Source organism: Streptopelia decaocto, assembly GCF_964273445.1.
Source record: "Streptopelia decaocto genome assembly, chromosome: 10".
NCBI lineage: Eukaryota > Metazoa > Chordata > Aves > Columbiformes > Columbidae > Streptopelia > Streptopelia decaocto.
This window is the reverse complement of record NC_138665.1, coordinates 20,130,118-20,145,655: the sequence shown is the minus strand read 5'-3', so window position 1 is coordinate 20,145,655 and position 15,538 is coordinate 20,130,118. Positions and strand designations below refer to the sequence as shown.

Below are 15,538 nucleotides of genomic sequence, written 5' to 3'. Positions count from 1 at the left end.
AGCCTCTATGCTGGTCACCACAGGTGAGATGCCATCCATTGCATCATGAAAACGGCAGCGTCCCCTGGACAAACTCCTCTCTATGTCTTTGTGCCCATTACCGGGCTGAGCTGGCAGTACTGGTGTTACATCTTCAGGAGAGCTTGGTCTCATTAGATTCAGCTTCAAAGCACCATGTGCCCATAGCTGGTGTGGTCACAATGGCTGTCACAAGCCATTTCTATAGAGTTTTTTCCTAAGTAAAAAGCAGATTTAGGTCATCTGCCCTTACTGTCGTTTCTCTTTCTGACTTGGTCTTACTAGAAAGACAAAGTTGAATTGGTAGATTACTTTTAGCCAATATTTAGTGGTTTTCTGACTGATTAGTTTGTCCCTAAATAATAAATGTAATAAAACCTCGGTGAGAAGGGGCAGCAGATGAAGCAGGAGTTGGGGTGGTGCAGCCTGGGGAAGCTGAGGAGTCAATTCCCTGTGACTTTGGGGATGAGGAGTTCCAGTGAAATGCTGGACCAGGACAGTAATGTCTTTTAGACCTTTGAATCTAAGGTTTGACATGACTATTAATGCTGACCAAAGCGTGCTTAGAGCCCTGGTGCTGGAGTTTTGGGAGTAGGAGGGTTATTTTCATTAACTCTTCAGGAAAATAAACATATTGTGTCAATCTCTTGTATTTCCCCTTCTGAGACTAAACATAAATGGTTTTGTTCAGATTGCGAAAAGCTCTCAAGTCTCTTAAGAAATGTTGATTGTTTCGCTGGAAACAACAAAACCCATCAATCAAAATGAGAAATCAGGGCGGCTCATCCTTTCCAAATCCTGGGGGTTTTCCAGGTGAAACTCTTCTCCGAATTATTCCAAGCCCACCATAGTTCTGGTTTTTACACCATGGTCGTGGGGTAACGTGAGGATCCAGCTTATATTTGGCTGGAAAAGAATACAGTGTATTTGTCACTAGACGCTGTGTCAATGCCCAGATGTGCAGAAGGAGGTGACACGGGGTGAGCTTCGTATTATGCTGCAGCTTTTCAAAATTGTGGATGTCATGTTAGAATTGTGTTGGTAATAGCAGGGAGAGGAGGAAATCTGTTTGTTTTGACACAATTAGGGTTGTGCTGTTACAAAATCTGAGTTCTCGAGATGAAAAATGTCAGTTTTAGCCTCGGCAACGTGGGGCAGGAACCCGCACATCTGAACGGGCTGGTTTCCCACAGCTTCATTTGCAGAGCTTTTATTCAATCATTGTTTTTAAATGCTCAAATAAGAGAGCCAAGTACTAACAGCACTCAAAAGCAGCGCTGGTGGTTTCGTTGGAGTTTTAACCTGAGTTACAATGCAATTTGTTTCTTCAATTAGTTCTGCGATGTTTCAGCTTGATGTAAATAAGCACTTTGTGGTGTAGGGGCGGGTACCAGCATCCTCATCCCGCGGTCCATGTGGGGTCACCGTGGTGGGATGCGGGAGGTGGGGAGGATGGGCAGGGGGAGCTCTGCCCCTTCTTCTTTACATTGACTGAATGTATATTGTAAATTAAGAGCCTTTGCTTCTCCACCCGACGCTGTGCCTGCTCCTTCCTTAGGGAGATAAGCGCTGGCTTTTACTTGTTGTTGCTTTTTAGGCGTGTTTAAGAGAATAACTGTGCGTGTGGTGAGCCGGTCCCAGGCCATCCTCCAGCGTTTCGAGGTCCTTTTGGACACGGAGTCGTTGCAGGGACAACATATTAGGAATTGTGGTAAATGTAGCCCTGCCTGCTCACGAGCGGAATTAAATAGCAACAGTTTGGGAATCCGGGAAACATTCTGGGGTTTTTATGGGGGGAGACCCTTTGGATTCCCAAATCCCGTTCATGAAGCTGCAGTAGGGCTTGTTGGAGCAAAGCAAGATGTAAATGTAAAATCCAGTGGCTGCTCATGGGGAAGCAGGAATGGGATGTTCTAGCACTGGAATAGGTGTGTTTTCGGGGACAACAACTGGAGAATAGGCATGTGTGAGCAGAAGGGTGCACCCCCCGCACCCCAGAGGTGGGAGAGGGAGCAGAGACGCTCAAAAGCAAAGAGACCTTTAGTGATAGTTGCTTTTGATAAGGCATTTTATGGCCTGTGGCTTAACGAGCCATTCAGGGAAGGAGTTTATTCTTCTCTGCTATCTTAGAGATGCTTTTGATGCCCCACGTTTTGTTCTCAGAACAATAACGCGCTTCGATAACCTTTGGTGCTGCTTTTCTGAAGCCTCTAAGTTCTTTTCTTGGGCTGTATTTGGCTTGCATATTTATGGCTTAAATAAGTGCGATCAGGTTTCTTCAGCATAAAGAAAACCCGTCCTGGTAAGAGGCAGGGAGCGGGTCTGTAAGATACGGAACAAGGTGTTTGGCTCCTAATTGATCTTTTTGGCAATTCCTGAATTTAGGATGCGGGAATCCCTGGGGAAGTGCCGCTGGTGAGGAGCCAGTGCTCCCTGGGGCAGCTGCCAGCACCGGCCACGTTTCTCAACCGAAATTCCAGTTTCTGAGCAGGGATGTTGATTTAATAACCGTCAGAGAGTTTTTAATGCGGTAACTACTTTTTCATGAATAAGGGGTCGCTACATAAAATTTTTGCCTCTTGGCAAAAAAAATTGTGTTATAAAGATGTACTTGCTCTAGGTTTAAAGTGTTAATTTATGTGGTGTACTGAATTGGATTTAAAGGTCCCTGAAGGCCTTTGAATCTCAGTGGCTGATGGAGCTCGCAGAAGTGAGCTCGAGAGAAGGAAAACTTCCTGGCAGTGAGTAATGCTGCCGAAAGAGCTACAGGGTTGAGCAAGTTTTGCAGTGGATAATTAGAAACGATTGCATTGGTGTTTGGGGTGTTTGATTACTTCCAGCAATAGGTCTCCCCCGATGCCGCCCGCATCCCTGTCCCTGCAGCCCCCCATGTCCCAAGGGGGCGCTTCTCCCCGCCAAACCCTTTGGGTTGAGTTTTCCCAGGTGCTCGGTGGCTTCCAAGGGGACGCAGCTCCTTGGGATGAGCTGGACACCCGTGAGCATCCATCCCGCATCCCCACCTCGGCCCACACGGAAAGGGTTTGGCGTTGAGCCTCCAGTCGCTCCACTTGGCTCAACCGTCCTCTGCCAAAGGTGCTAAACCTTGTCCTTCTTCTTCCAGCTGGCCTTGCTGAACTTCTTTCACCCCGAAGAAAAGCTGCACGTCGGAGAGGAAGGCAGACGTGTCCGTCGAAATAAGAGGAGTAAAGGCAGCGAAGGGCCAGACGGTGAGTCCCGCGCTGCTCGGCGTCGCGCAGAGAAGCAAAAGGTTGATGGGTTTTTTCAGATCGTGGTTGCATACACAGTTCTGTACGTGGAAAGAAAAGCTGGCGTCTGCGGCTTATAATAGTTTCTGATTTTGATTGCCTTCCGGATGGGGCATTCCATTAGTTCTGCTATCTGCAACTGTAGGTCTAGAGATTCTGTGCAGGTTAATGCAGTTTAGTAATCTTGTCCTTGGCTCTTCTTCTCTAATAGTGAGGCTCCGTGCTCATTTAAGGTCATAATTTGTGCTTATACACCTGTATTTGTTGTTCTGTACACTCGTCTTTGCTTAAAACCATCAAGTAGCTATTTGTAGTCTAATTAACAGCTGGAACATCCATGTCACAAAACGGGAACTGGTTTATAATGAGATTTCTCAGTGCAGTGGAGTCTCAGGTGGGTTCGAAACCCATGTGAAGAAGTCAGTGTTGTACAGAGCTTGCGTTGAAAGAGTAGAAAGGGACCAAAATACCAATATGTGGATATTAGGAAAAAGTTCTTCACGGCCAGGGTTGTGAAGCATTGGAACAGGCTGCCCAGGGCACTGGTGGAGTCGCCATCCCTGGAGGGGTTTAAAAGGCATTTAGACAAGGTTCTTAGGGACATGATTTAGTGCTAGAGTTAGGTTAGGTTATGGTTGGACTCGATGATCCTGAGGGTCTCTTCCAACCAAAATGATTCTGTGATTCTAAGTATTTGTCTCTGATTTGATAAATGTGAAAATGAGGATGTGAGATATGGAGGCCATTCCCGATGGCTGCGAAGACACTGGGCTGACCCTTGGGTGTCTAAAGCATGCTTTGAAATGGAAAATGAACCCTCCCAGAATTAAATTTCATGCCTGAGGTTGTGTATTGTCACCTTTGTTTTTCTAAGAGCAGCACTGAAATCCTTAGGTAGAGCATAACCTAGGGGGTAGGTACGGTGACACCTTTATTGCACCGAAACCACTCTCAACACTTGTTCAGAACTTAAGTAGTAAGTGTGAAAATAACGAAAAATAACTTCACCTTCAGGCCCGTCCCCCTGCCTTATTTCAGGATAGACTGTTTTATTTCCAGCGCTGGCTTTTCGTGGTTGTGCGGCTCCCCTGAGGCACGAGGACTTGCCTCCCTAATTGCTCCAGCTCTTTCCTACTGCAGCAAAGCCCAGCTTATGTTTTATACAGAGAGGAGGAGACTGGATTCCAGGGAAAATAGGGAAAAAATAAGGGAGTAGTGATCTGTGAGCGGCTTGATGCCCACTAAGCACAAGTCCTGGCTGCACTACAAACCCCTTGGCTATCAGTACTTTGCCTCTCCAGCTCCCTGAGCTTCCCGTCTCCACCGAAACCTTCCCGGTTTCACAGTGGAAAAGCGTTTTCTGGTGGCTCCGCTCCAAGAAAGAGCTTCGTGAAACTCCCTGGGTTCCTCCTCCCCAAAATGCTGACAGGTTTGATGCATTTGGTGCAGCCTCCCTGAGCGATCCCAGCCCAACAGGGTCCATCGTCTCGCGAGCCGGTGCCGCTCCAGCGCTCAGCTCCAAGTCCTCGAAATCGCTTCCAGCACGGCCACAAGTGGCTGTTGAAGTAGCAGGTTTCCCCGCGCGCGAGCGGTGTCGATGGAGCGCCGCAGGCAGATGTTCGCTGGAATCAGCCTCGTCCGTTCGGCTGCCGAAACGCCGCCTTTCTCTCGCCAGATGTGCAGAGAATCGCTGCTCGGTGAGAAACAGACGCTGAAAGTCGGCGGAGTTACGAGGGCATTTCTGATCACCCTTGCACCTGGGTGAAAACCTGTCGTATAATACATTTCTAACTCGCTCTCCTTTCTTGGATCTGCTTTATGTTCCCTGAGTGACTCCAGAAACGTAGCACTTTTCCACCAATTGTATGTGTCTTTTTGTAAATTAGGAGCTTTGAACCCATCGGGTGGTGGGGATGGGGAAAATCACCAGAGCGATGGGTTGTTTTGCTGGTGGCGCTGTGTTGCCGAGCTGTTGTTGTACTTCGTGTCTGGCCATCTCGGTGTTATTAGGTAGGACAGTATTTAGCAGGTGTGAGCTGCCGGCGCAGGAATTGGCCTTGCGACAACCGTAAGATCGATAAATAAACGGAACAGCTCTCTTGTGTCTTTTAGACCTACATGAAGGAATCTTCATTTTTTAGAGAAGGGTGATGAATCATTTAGAAAAAAGATAAAATGAAATCATGTCACGGTATTGCTAACACCGTTTTCTCCAGGAGTTTTGCAAAGGGAAAGTCGATCAAATCTTTGATCTCCAAAGAGCCTCCAGAAGATAAAAGTGGATGAACTATAAATTCCCAGGAGGAAGGAGTTGTGCTTTGCACTTGAGGCCTCGCTAATATTTGTCTGGAATTAATTGTATGAACTTTCAAGTCCTTTCGCACATGCCGTGAAAGACCAAAGTGGTGCAGGCATGGAAGCCGTGGTGGGAGCCGCTGCTCCGTCCCCTTCCGCGCCTGCTCGAGTCCTTGGGCACCGCAACGGGATGGCTTTGATGGTTACGAGAGTCAAAGATAACACGGGTCCTTTCCTAAAAGTTTGGTTGTTGGCTTTTTTTTTTCTTGTAGGAAAATTTGCTTTCAAGTGTTTTGCTGTGGAAAAGGTGGGGTTGGCCTTGTGGGGACATGGGGAGTGTGGCGGCCACAGGGATGGGTCATGGGAGGACAAGCAGTGAAGCTGCTTCGGTGCCTCTTTGGGTTTTTTTGCTGAAAAACCCCAAGAAAGATTGTGTGCAAAAGGGCAAAACCATTGCTGGATCCTGGCGCTTCCAAAAGTGACTCCAGTATTTCACGAGCTCCTCCTCCTCGGACTCCGGCTTCAGTGCTGCTCGTTTGTCATGTTTTACGATCGCGTTTGCTTCATGTTTGTTTGTGTCCCTCCACGCACAGCACCCTGGAACCAATTAAAGCAGCCGAGGTCGTGTCCTGGCCGAGGTTCCTGCGGGCCCCCCTCTCAGTGTGTCTGTCTGTGTGTCTGTCTGCGTGTCCAGCCGCATTAAGGGGGCTGGTGCCGGTCCCGGTCCTGAGGAGCACAGGCCACCTTCCGTCCTCCCCGGGCCACCAGAACCAACATTTGCACGGCTTAAGAATTGCCACTGTTTTTTTCCCAAGGACCAGGATTATCCCCTTTAAAGGTCCATTTTACAATGTTCTTTCTGCTCTGTGTTACCAACTCCACCTGCCACTTAATTTCCCTTAGTTTGCTAAAACTTGACCCTCTCCAACGTCTCCTTCCTTTTTGTCTTGGTGTATTTATGCTGCTGTGGAACCGCTGCTGCTCCCAGATGAACAAATCATTCCGGAGCTGGTAATTAGCAACAGTTGTGCTAAAAGGAACCATCAAGAATGTTAAATTAGTCCACTTTTAAATAAACTGTGTATGAAATGTTAGATCTCTATTCCCAGAGCACCAGTAAAAATGCTGCTGGCTCTTTGCTAACAAAGCCAAAATATGAGAGTAGCATGGTTGTAACTACAGAGACAATTCCGTGCTCTGGAGGTTATAAATAATGACAGAGCATTTACAAAGCAGATGTCAATAGGACTCTTTAGAAACATTGGGTTTTTTTAAAGAAAAATAGTTTCTTTTTTGCCCGCTTTCATCTCTGTTCGCAGTCAGATCCCTGCGGTGCTGCTTTCCTGCTTTGGTTGGTTTGTGCTTCTTGGTTTGGGGTTTCTTGTTTTTTGTTATTTTTTTAATTCCCTTCCGAGATTTTATTCTTATTGCGCTTGGTGAGAAACACGAGCGCCCGCTGCCCGTTCCTGGCGGGGAGGGGGCAGCGGGGAGGCTGAGCAGATGCTGTCCCGAAGCTGACAACAATTTGGTTCCTACTACTTTGGCAGCGCTCGCTGCCGGGGAAAGTCCTGGATGAGAACTCGCGGGCTCCGGCGCTGCAAATGGCTTTTGTTGAAATGAAAATCCGAATCGGGCGAGAGCAGAAGCTCGTCTCCATCCCTCCTCCTGCCCGGAGCTCTGGAAGTGATGTGCTGGATACATGGGTTCAGTATTTCACAGAATCCCAGGGTGTCAGGGGTTGAAGGGCCCTGGAAAGCTCATCCAGTGCAATCCCCCCATGGAGCAGGAACACCCAGATGAGGTTACACAGGAAGGTGTCCAGGCGGGTTGGAATGTCTGCACAGAAGGAGACTCCACAACCCCCTGGGCAGCCTGGGCCAGGCTCTGCCACCCTCACCAGGAACAAGTTTCTTCTCAAATTTAAGTGGAACCTCTTGCATTCCAGTTTGAACCCATTACCCCTTGTTCTACCATTGGTTGTCACCAGAAGAGCCTGGCTCCATCCTCCTGACACTCCCCTTTCCATATTGATCCCCAGGAATGAGTCCCCCCTCAGTGTCCTCTTGTCCAGCTCCAGAGCCCCAGCTCCCTCAGCCTTTCCTCACACGGGAGATGCTCCACTCCCTCCAGCATCTTGGTGGCTGCGCTGGACTCTCTGCAGCAGTTCCCTGTCCTGCTGGAACTGAGGGGCCACAACTGGACACAATATTCCAGGTGTGGTCTCCCCAGGGCAGAGCAGAGGGGCAGGAGAACCTCTCTGACCTACTGACCACCCCCTTCTAACCCCCCCCAGGTACCATTGGCTTCCTGGCCACAAGGGCCCCATGCTGGCTCATGGTCACCCTGCTGTCCCCAGGACCCCCAGGTCCCTTTCCCTACACTGCTCTCTAATAGGTCATTCCCTAACTTATACTGGAACCTGGTTAGTGTTCATCATTGGGTTTAGGCTGGTTTAGCAGGTAGCTGATGCCAGAGCCTGTCTGGGGGTCCCTGGCTCCCTCCGTCCCCATTCTGACCTGGCAGCGCTGACGATGCAATAGGGCTTTTATTTTTTTTTGTTTTTAATATCCAGATCACAATGGTGACTTTTCCTGCCGCTTCCTCTCCTTTGGAAAGGGCAGGTTCGTCCCTCGGCCTCCAGAACAATCGGTGCCTTTGTCTCGGCCCCGCGCAATTCCCCAAAGCCCCGGCGTTCCCAGAAACGCAGATGTATGAAGGGCGATAGAGCCTTATTGTGCTCCGAAACCATGGTGATGAGCACGCAGTAAATACAGGACGTTTCCTGGATACCGAAGGGCAGGAGACCGTCCCAAAAGGAAAAAAAAGGCTCACCACAAAGTGTTTGCACTTAACTGATTCCCCCAGAATTTCTGTGATTTGCCCCTAAAGTGGGAGAAGGGGGGAATTGAGGTGATGTCTGAACCTTCGTGCACGATCTCCATCCCTTTCCTGTGACGTTGCTGTCAGTACTTGTTATTGCTACAGTAAAATTAAGACCACAGCTCATTTGCAGATTCTTATCTACATGTTACACCTCTGCCTGTGATAATAAGGCAGGTGTCTGTGTAAGGTCTGACACCTGGGGCACTTCTCAGCCATGAGGATACAGTGATACGTCCAGCAGCACAGTGTGGTGGACACCCAAGCAAAGCAGAGGTGTTAACATCTGGGTTTGAGCCAATATGCTATTTCAGTTTAAAGACTTTTGGAGTCGCTTTCTGTACCTAGAAAAGGTGTGATGCTGAAAAGCCCGGGCGGTGGCATTCGTTCCTGTGGGACGCATTGAGGGGGAGATTTCCATGAGGTTTTGCTGCATCAAGCCAGCAAGAAGGCACCGAGATCTGAACACTGATGGAGTCCAGAATTCTTCTGGCATGTTGCTGTCCCAATTGCTTGTTAGATATTAAAAGCAGTTAACCTGCTGGGAGACGCACAAACCTAATTGTGTGGTGGCTGTGAGGAGGAATCATTCCAGCTCATGGGGTTCACCGGGTAATTTTTGACGTGTCCTGATCCATACGCAACCTCTGTTTGCCTCCTGTTGTCTTCACCAGCCTTTCCAGTCATGATCTGGATTGTTCCAAAGGAAAAAACCACAACCCTGTTTCATTACTCTTAATATTTATAAAGCGGTGATGAAGTGCTGTTGATTTGTTCCATCCGCAGGGCTGCTTTGGTGTGTTTGTCCTGCCCTGGTGCCTCCCGCTGGGTCTGGATAAGGTGGTGGGATGACAGCTGGAAGGTTTGGAGATGTAGAGAACATTCAGAAGGAATTCTCCACTCAGATCTCAGTTGCATTTTCAGATACTTTGCCCTGGTTCTGCTTCGGGGTGGGTTTCAGAGTTGTCCCGATGGATCCTCAGAGCGTATTCTACAGCATGTGCCTCCGCAGGCTTTGCTGGAGCTCAGACTCAACCTCTAAGCTTTCTTTTACAGCTGCATGTTAAGTAGGGCCCAACATTATTAGAAGTGACTGGTGGTTCTGTATGAATTTCACTTCTGAAAACTGAGGCTTTCATGATGCCCTGGGGTCAAATACTGAAGTTCAGGAATCTCAGATAGTTTCTTCTGTTACAAAACATGGCCGGGGCTAATGAGAGGAGAACAGATGTCCCAGCCGGGCAGGAATGCGATTGCATCTGAACTATGTGAGCATCTGAACTGCGGATGCCGTGCACCGAGCGCTGGAAACGCTGAACTCAACTGGTAGCTGGTGATTTCTTTCCCACAGTGTGAGAGGCTCTATTGTCTGTCTTGCTGAAGCATTTGCAGCTGAGCTTTGATTTCTGTGAATAAACCGGCTCTCTGGCCGCATCCACGGGTCCAGCACAGAGGCTGAGGAGCTGGTGCTGAGCTGGAGAACATAAACCTTCCAAAATGGGCAGGGAGGGCAGGCCCAGCCCAGGGTGCTGCCGCAGCCACCGTGGGCACCCGCCTTCTGCACATTTTGGGCTGAATAAGCTGGATTTTCTCTCTGCGGGGCTGGGGCGGGACTGAACAGCCAAACCCAGAGCGGCCGTGCTGGCGCTGTGAATTGGGAGGTTGTCTTCAGTTGTGGCCTGTCTGGGCGCTCGTTAAAAAGCCATTTGGCTATAGTAGGCCAGATACATCAACCATAAGCAAAGCGCGGTTGCACAAGGCTGGAGAAGACCACCAGCAGGAAGGTCTTGGGGGAAAACGTTGTGAATGAGCCGTGGCAGTTGCAAGTTTTCATGAGGGCTTTGTTGGTTATGATGTATAGAGACATTGTTGGGTCCGTAACGGATCTCATTAGTGCGAGCAGGATCTGGTGAAGTCCGTTAATCTGTCTGAAACGCTGTGAATGGGTGAACTGGAGAGCTGCTGAGGCAGACACCGCTCTGCTGTGTCATGACTTGACTTTGGCTTCCCAAAGAGCGGTGGGGTCTCTTCTGGGTTTCCTTCAAACCCCTTTTCAGATTCGTATAAACACAAGTGCATGTATATGCACACAGATATATCTTTGGATATACATCCCATGCTATTCCATGGAATTAAACCATCAGTTTACAGACAGCTGCTCAGTGCTACAGAGGCTTTCAGTCCAATGAGGCAGAATTACTTAAAACGCGTCAAGTTCTGCAGGGATGTGATAGTCAGTCTTTTCCTCCCACCTGCCCTTCATTCCTTATGGAAAGCTGCGGCGGGGAGGAGCGCATTTAAAACACCCAGCAAACAATTGAAGAGAGCCTTTCGTACGCTTGGTTAGAACCTTGCTGCTCCACCACTTGGGAATCATTTCTGCTGGAATTCATGGCATATGTTCGTTGTTTATCTTAGTGGGATATGACTTAAAATGTCAGAATGTTTTGTGTTAAGCAACAACCGAATAAAACAAACAAAATAAAAACACAGCTGTAATACTACGCTTTAAATTGTTGAATTCAAGTATGTGGTATTGATAAAGTAAGCAATAGGGTGCAGTGGTGTATAGAAAATAAGCCTTGTGAGTCCAGCCAGCAAGCCAAAAAAAACCTTGAGGTACTTGAATTAGAAATAGTAATGCTGTTTGTCAGCTCTGCTGTAAAGATCCAGCCTTTGGAATCCAACCTAAATGCCTGAAGGAAAACAAAAGGCACATCATATTCTTCTTCCATAGCCAGTGAGAGTGTGGAAAATGAAATAACGATGGCCACAGGTTCTGGTGTGAACCCCAGGAACTTGGCTGGGACTGATTATGTGGGAGCAGAGTTAAGAAGTGTGGAGATTTATGTTTGGCTGGTTTTCTGTGTTTTTGAGAAGGCGGCGCAATATGATTTTGCCAGCAACAGTGGCTCTGTAGTTAATTGGGAGCAGGATTTTGTCTTCGCTCATGAACACATTTGCACTGTGGTGTGCTTGCACCTACCAGCTGGAGATGGGATTGTTGGTAAAAGGCTTCATGGTACCAGCAGGTTGTCCTGGTCCCTCGACACCGAGCCCGAAGTGGGTGTGAGTGGGATGAGGGAAATAAATCAGCGGGTTGTTCTTTGTCATGTAGGGTGGTGGGGACTCCCGTTGCCGTGCGGACACCTTGGCCGCGCTCGGGGGAGCCGTGAGTTGTGACTCTCAGCAGAGCTGACGTCCCGGAGTGACGGAGGATGGAGGGGACCTCAAAAGGTGACTGGATGCAGCTCTGTCCCCCAAAGCGTGACCAACACCATGACAGAAGTGACAGACTGGCCGTTCCAGCCTGTTTCTTCCATGACCTCACGCCTGTGTTGTTCCTTCTGCCAAAAAGCCATTCACAGGCAGGCAGGGCTGGTGTGTCTCCACGTGCTCCAGCACAGGTCCCTTCAGACAGCAGCTGATGACCTACGAGTCACACTGTCCTTTAAAGGTGGAAGATCCTGGTAGATGCATGGGAGCGATTCGGTTCATCCCGCTCCTTGCCCTGCTCCAGCCGGGCAGAGGGTGCTTGCTTGACAAGGTACTTTCACCTGGACCAGTGAACTGGTTGTTGACTGGTGGTCACTTAGCTCACACTTCAGTTCTGGTCATCTAGAACTGCAATAACTGATCTTTTTTTCCCCCTTTGATATGATTAAAGATCAGTATGAAGTACATCACAACCTGCTGTCACTGTTGGCCAGTATCTCTGTGTATTTCCATTGAACTGCCCTCCTGTTCTTTGTGAGCTTGGCCATGTTATTTCCTGAAGAGTCCTGTTTTGTAAGTGTCAAAGCAGGCAAAAATCTCTCTGAGTATTGGCAGGAGAAAATAAAAAACTTTGGCAAAAATCCCTGTAATGTGATGGGATCTTACATCGTCTGAAGCTGCCTGAGGAAGAGAGATTGTGGCTCTCTGCCATCTCATGTCACTCTGGGGACACGCGAGATGGGGCAGGGATGAGCTGTGACTTCTCTCCATTTGTTTTCAGTCTGATAGGCTCGAGCTGGGGTCTGGTGTTGTGGGATCAGAGGGATAGGGAGGGAGCAGGCTACCGAGCCATGGAGCTCCTGGAGCAGCATCCCATCATCTGGATGACACATGGGTGTAGGCTTGTCCTTTGTCGGGTTGCTCAGAGGAGAAGAGCGGCGAGGCAGCAGAAGGCCCCTTTCATACCTCGCTCACCACAAGAGAAATGAGTCTCAGCCTTTGGTGTTGATGCACAAGCTCTTCTCAGACCCTCCGACCAAGAGGCACGGTGTCCCAGAAGTGTTGGGGGAGACCTCAATGCGAGATGCTTCCCCTGGAGACATGTGGTGAATAGCCTCAAAGAGTGGATGGAGCCAAGGGAGTGCCTCAAAAGAGTCTGAGATGAGCTGCAAACTCTCCTTGATCTCTCGAGCTGGAGGAGACTGGCTTTGAGCATTGGGCAGTTGAGTTCAGCTCAGGGTGGGGTGTCAGAAGAATTGTCCGCTGTGAATGGGCTCCGGGCCTGTCTTGGGGACTTAGCAGCCTATAACTCCAGAATATGACAGGGTTACCACTAAGCAAAGATTACAGTATCACAGTATGTTTGGGATTGGAAGAGACCTCAGAAGATCATGTAGTCCAATCTCCTGCTGGAGCAGGAACGCCCAGGTGAGGTCGCACAGGAACATGTCCAGGCGGGTTTTGAATGTCTCTAGCGAAGGAGACTCCACAACCCCCCTGGGCAGCCTGGGCCAGGCTCTGCCACCCTCACTGAGAAGAAGTTTTTTCTCAAATTTAAGTGGAACCTCTTGTGTTCCAGCTTGATCCCATTACCCCTTGTCCTGTCATTGTTTGCCACCGAGAAGAGCCTGGCTCCATCCTCGTGGCACTCACCCTTTATATATTTATAAACATTAATAAGGTCATCCCTCAGTCTCCTCTTCTCCAAGCTAAAGAGCCCCAGCTCCCTCAGCCTTTCTTCATAAGGGAGATGCTCCACTCCCTTAATCATCTTTGTTGCCCTACGCTGGACCCTCTCCAGCAGTTCCCTGTCCTGCTGGAACTGAGGGGCCCAGATCTGGACACAATATTCCAGGTGTGGGCTCCCCAGGGCAGAGTAGAGGGGCAGGAGAACCTCTCTTGATCTACTGACCACCCCCCTTGTAATCCACCCCAGGATGCCACTGGCCTTCCTGGCCACAAGGGCCCAGTGCTGGCTCATGGTCAACCTATACTATACTGGAACCTGGGGTTGTTCCTGCCCAGATGCAGGACTCTACACTTGCCCTTGTTAAATTTCATCAGGTTATTCCCCGCCCAACTCTCCAGCCTGTCCAGGTCCCGCTGGATGGCAGCACATTCCTGAAATTCAGGGCTTTTATTGTTCCTGAGTTTAAAGTGCAGGATGGTAGAGCAGAGGCCGGGGTGTCCTCCAGGCCTGACTCTTGGTGTTGCCGTGGAATTAAGATGCCGTTAGACGCAGGACGAGGAAGGAACGCTGTTTACGGGATGCTGTCATCGAGCATCTCAATTTAAGATGTAACCAGAAAAAGACAATTAAGGGTGACTGTGTTCACACATGAATTTTGAACAGTTCAAAACAAAATTGAAAGTCAAGTAGAGAGAGAAGCAACGATGGTGGTGAAGGAAAAACTGAATGGCCCTGGGTTCTGCCTTGCGTGCTGATAACACCAAGCAGCACGGTTTGATCCTTCCCATGCTTTCTAGTATGAGCTCCCTATTCTGTTATGTCATATATTCGCTGTATTCTGATATATTCTATTACTAGAGTAATAATGGTAAAGCTGCTCTTCGAGTTCTGGAGTTGGTGAAGAAGCACTTTCTTTTTCAGGGAAGGGAAAAAATTCATCTTGTTTCAGTATTTGTATCGCTGACTGGTGTTTCAGCAGGGTCCAAGAAGCTTTCATCTGGATAGACCAAATTTCCTGAAAATGTTGAAAACATATTGGTTCCAAACCTCCCCCAAAACCACATGTTCTAGATTAAGCATGTGTTTGGGAGCTAACATCCTCCTTTCCCCAGCTCCACCATAGTCTGGCATTAATAATGCTGCACTTAAAAATATTTGAAAAGCCTGACATATCTCATACCCATGTGAATGGAGTAAATATCATTACAGCAGTTCTGTAAATGAAACAACTGGGTTTCAGAAGTTTGACTGAAATGGAAGGGTTGGGCCAACTTACATCAAAAGAGGTAGAAGATTCTTCGTCGCTTGAAGCTCTTGAGCTTTTCTTTCTGCCCCATCCACCTTTAGTATTGGTCAAATAGAGAGGGATCAAAACAGAGGGATCAATGAGAGGCTTATCGGGTAGGAATTCTTTAATTCTCGATCGTCGTCATGGTTCCTGCAGGTCTTACTGTCTGTGAAAGTCGACGGGACTGGTTAATTCCCAGGTGTGGGTCAGGAACGGTGACATTTCAATAGCCGCTTTGCCCCTCTGTTTTTTGGGAGGCTCCAAGTGGCAGAGAACGTCCTTTCTGGGGAGGGGGAAACTTGGACGGCTGGAGGGCGCGTGGTGGCCAGAGCTTCGTGTGGAGATGGAAACACCGTGTTGGGCTGGGTGGTCAGCAGGGCTTGTCAGCTGAACCTCAGAGCCTGGCTCTGTGCTCAGCTGCTCTTTCTTCTCCATGAGTAATGGTGTCCCAGCTGCTGTCCAGGAGCTCCTTTCCAGTTCTGTCAGTTGGTGGATTTGGGCAGTAGTCAGAGCTTTGTCTGAGGTTTAGCAAGTGGACTCTCTGTTAAACCAGATGGCTAGCAGGGCTTGGAAAAATACACAGATTTCCATAGCTGTTGAGAACACTGATCATTTAAACCTAATATTCTTCTTCCAACTACAGCCAGAAGTTGATACTTCACATAAAAAGCTGCTTTTTTTTTTTAGTGCTCAAAGACAATATGGTTCTGAAAAGATGCGTATTAGATAAGTCACATAGAGCTCCCCGCTTCTGTTTTCCTCTTCAAAACTAGATGTTCATCTTGAATTTGGCTGTGGACCTTACGCTTATTTCATGACTGAGTGAGAAGTGCTCTGGCATTTTGGGAAGGCTATCGGCCCTTCATTCAGCATGATTTTGTCTCT

The 15,538-nt window shown here is 48.6% G+C and overlaps 2 protein-coding genes across 6 annotated transcripts in view; both read left to right on the top strand.

Moving 5' to 3' along the window:
• Positions 1–15,538, top strand: part of LOC309444091 (chromosome-associated kinesin KIF4-like) — a 474,457-nt gene that overhangs the window by 347,778 nt on the left and 111,141 nt on the right. The gene's annotated exons all lie outside the window — the stretch shown is intronic.
• EDA (ectodysplasin A) overlaps positions 1–15,538 on the top strand; it is a 74,542-nt gene that overhangs the window by 41,068 nt on the left and 17,936 nt on the right. For all 5 annotated transcript variants that reach the window (XM_082062134.1, XM_082062132.1, XM_082062133.1 and 2 more), the window contains exon 2: positions 3,140–3,245. In XM_082062134.1, coding sequence (XP_081918260.1) covers positions 3,140–3,245 — 106 coding nt within the window. The remainder of the gene's footprint in view (positions 1–3,139; positions 3,246–15,538) is intronic.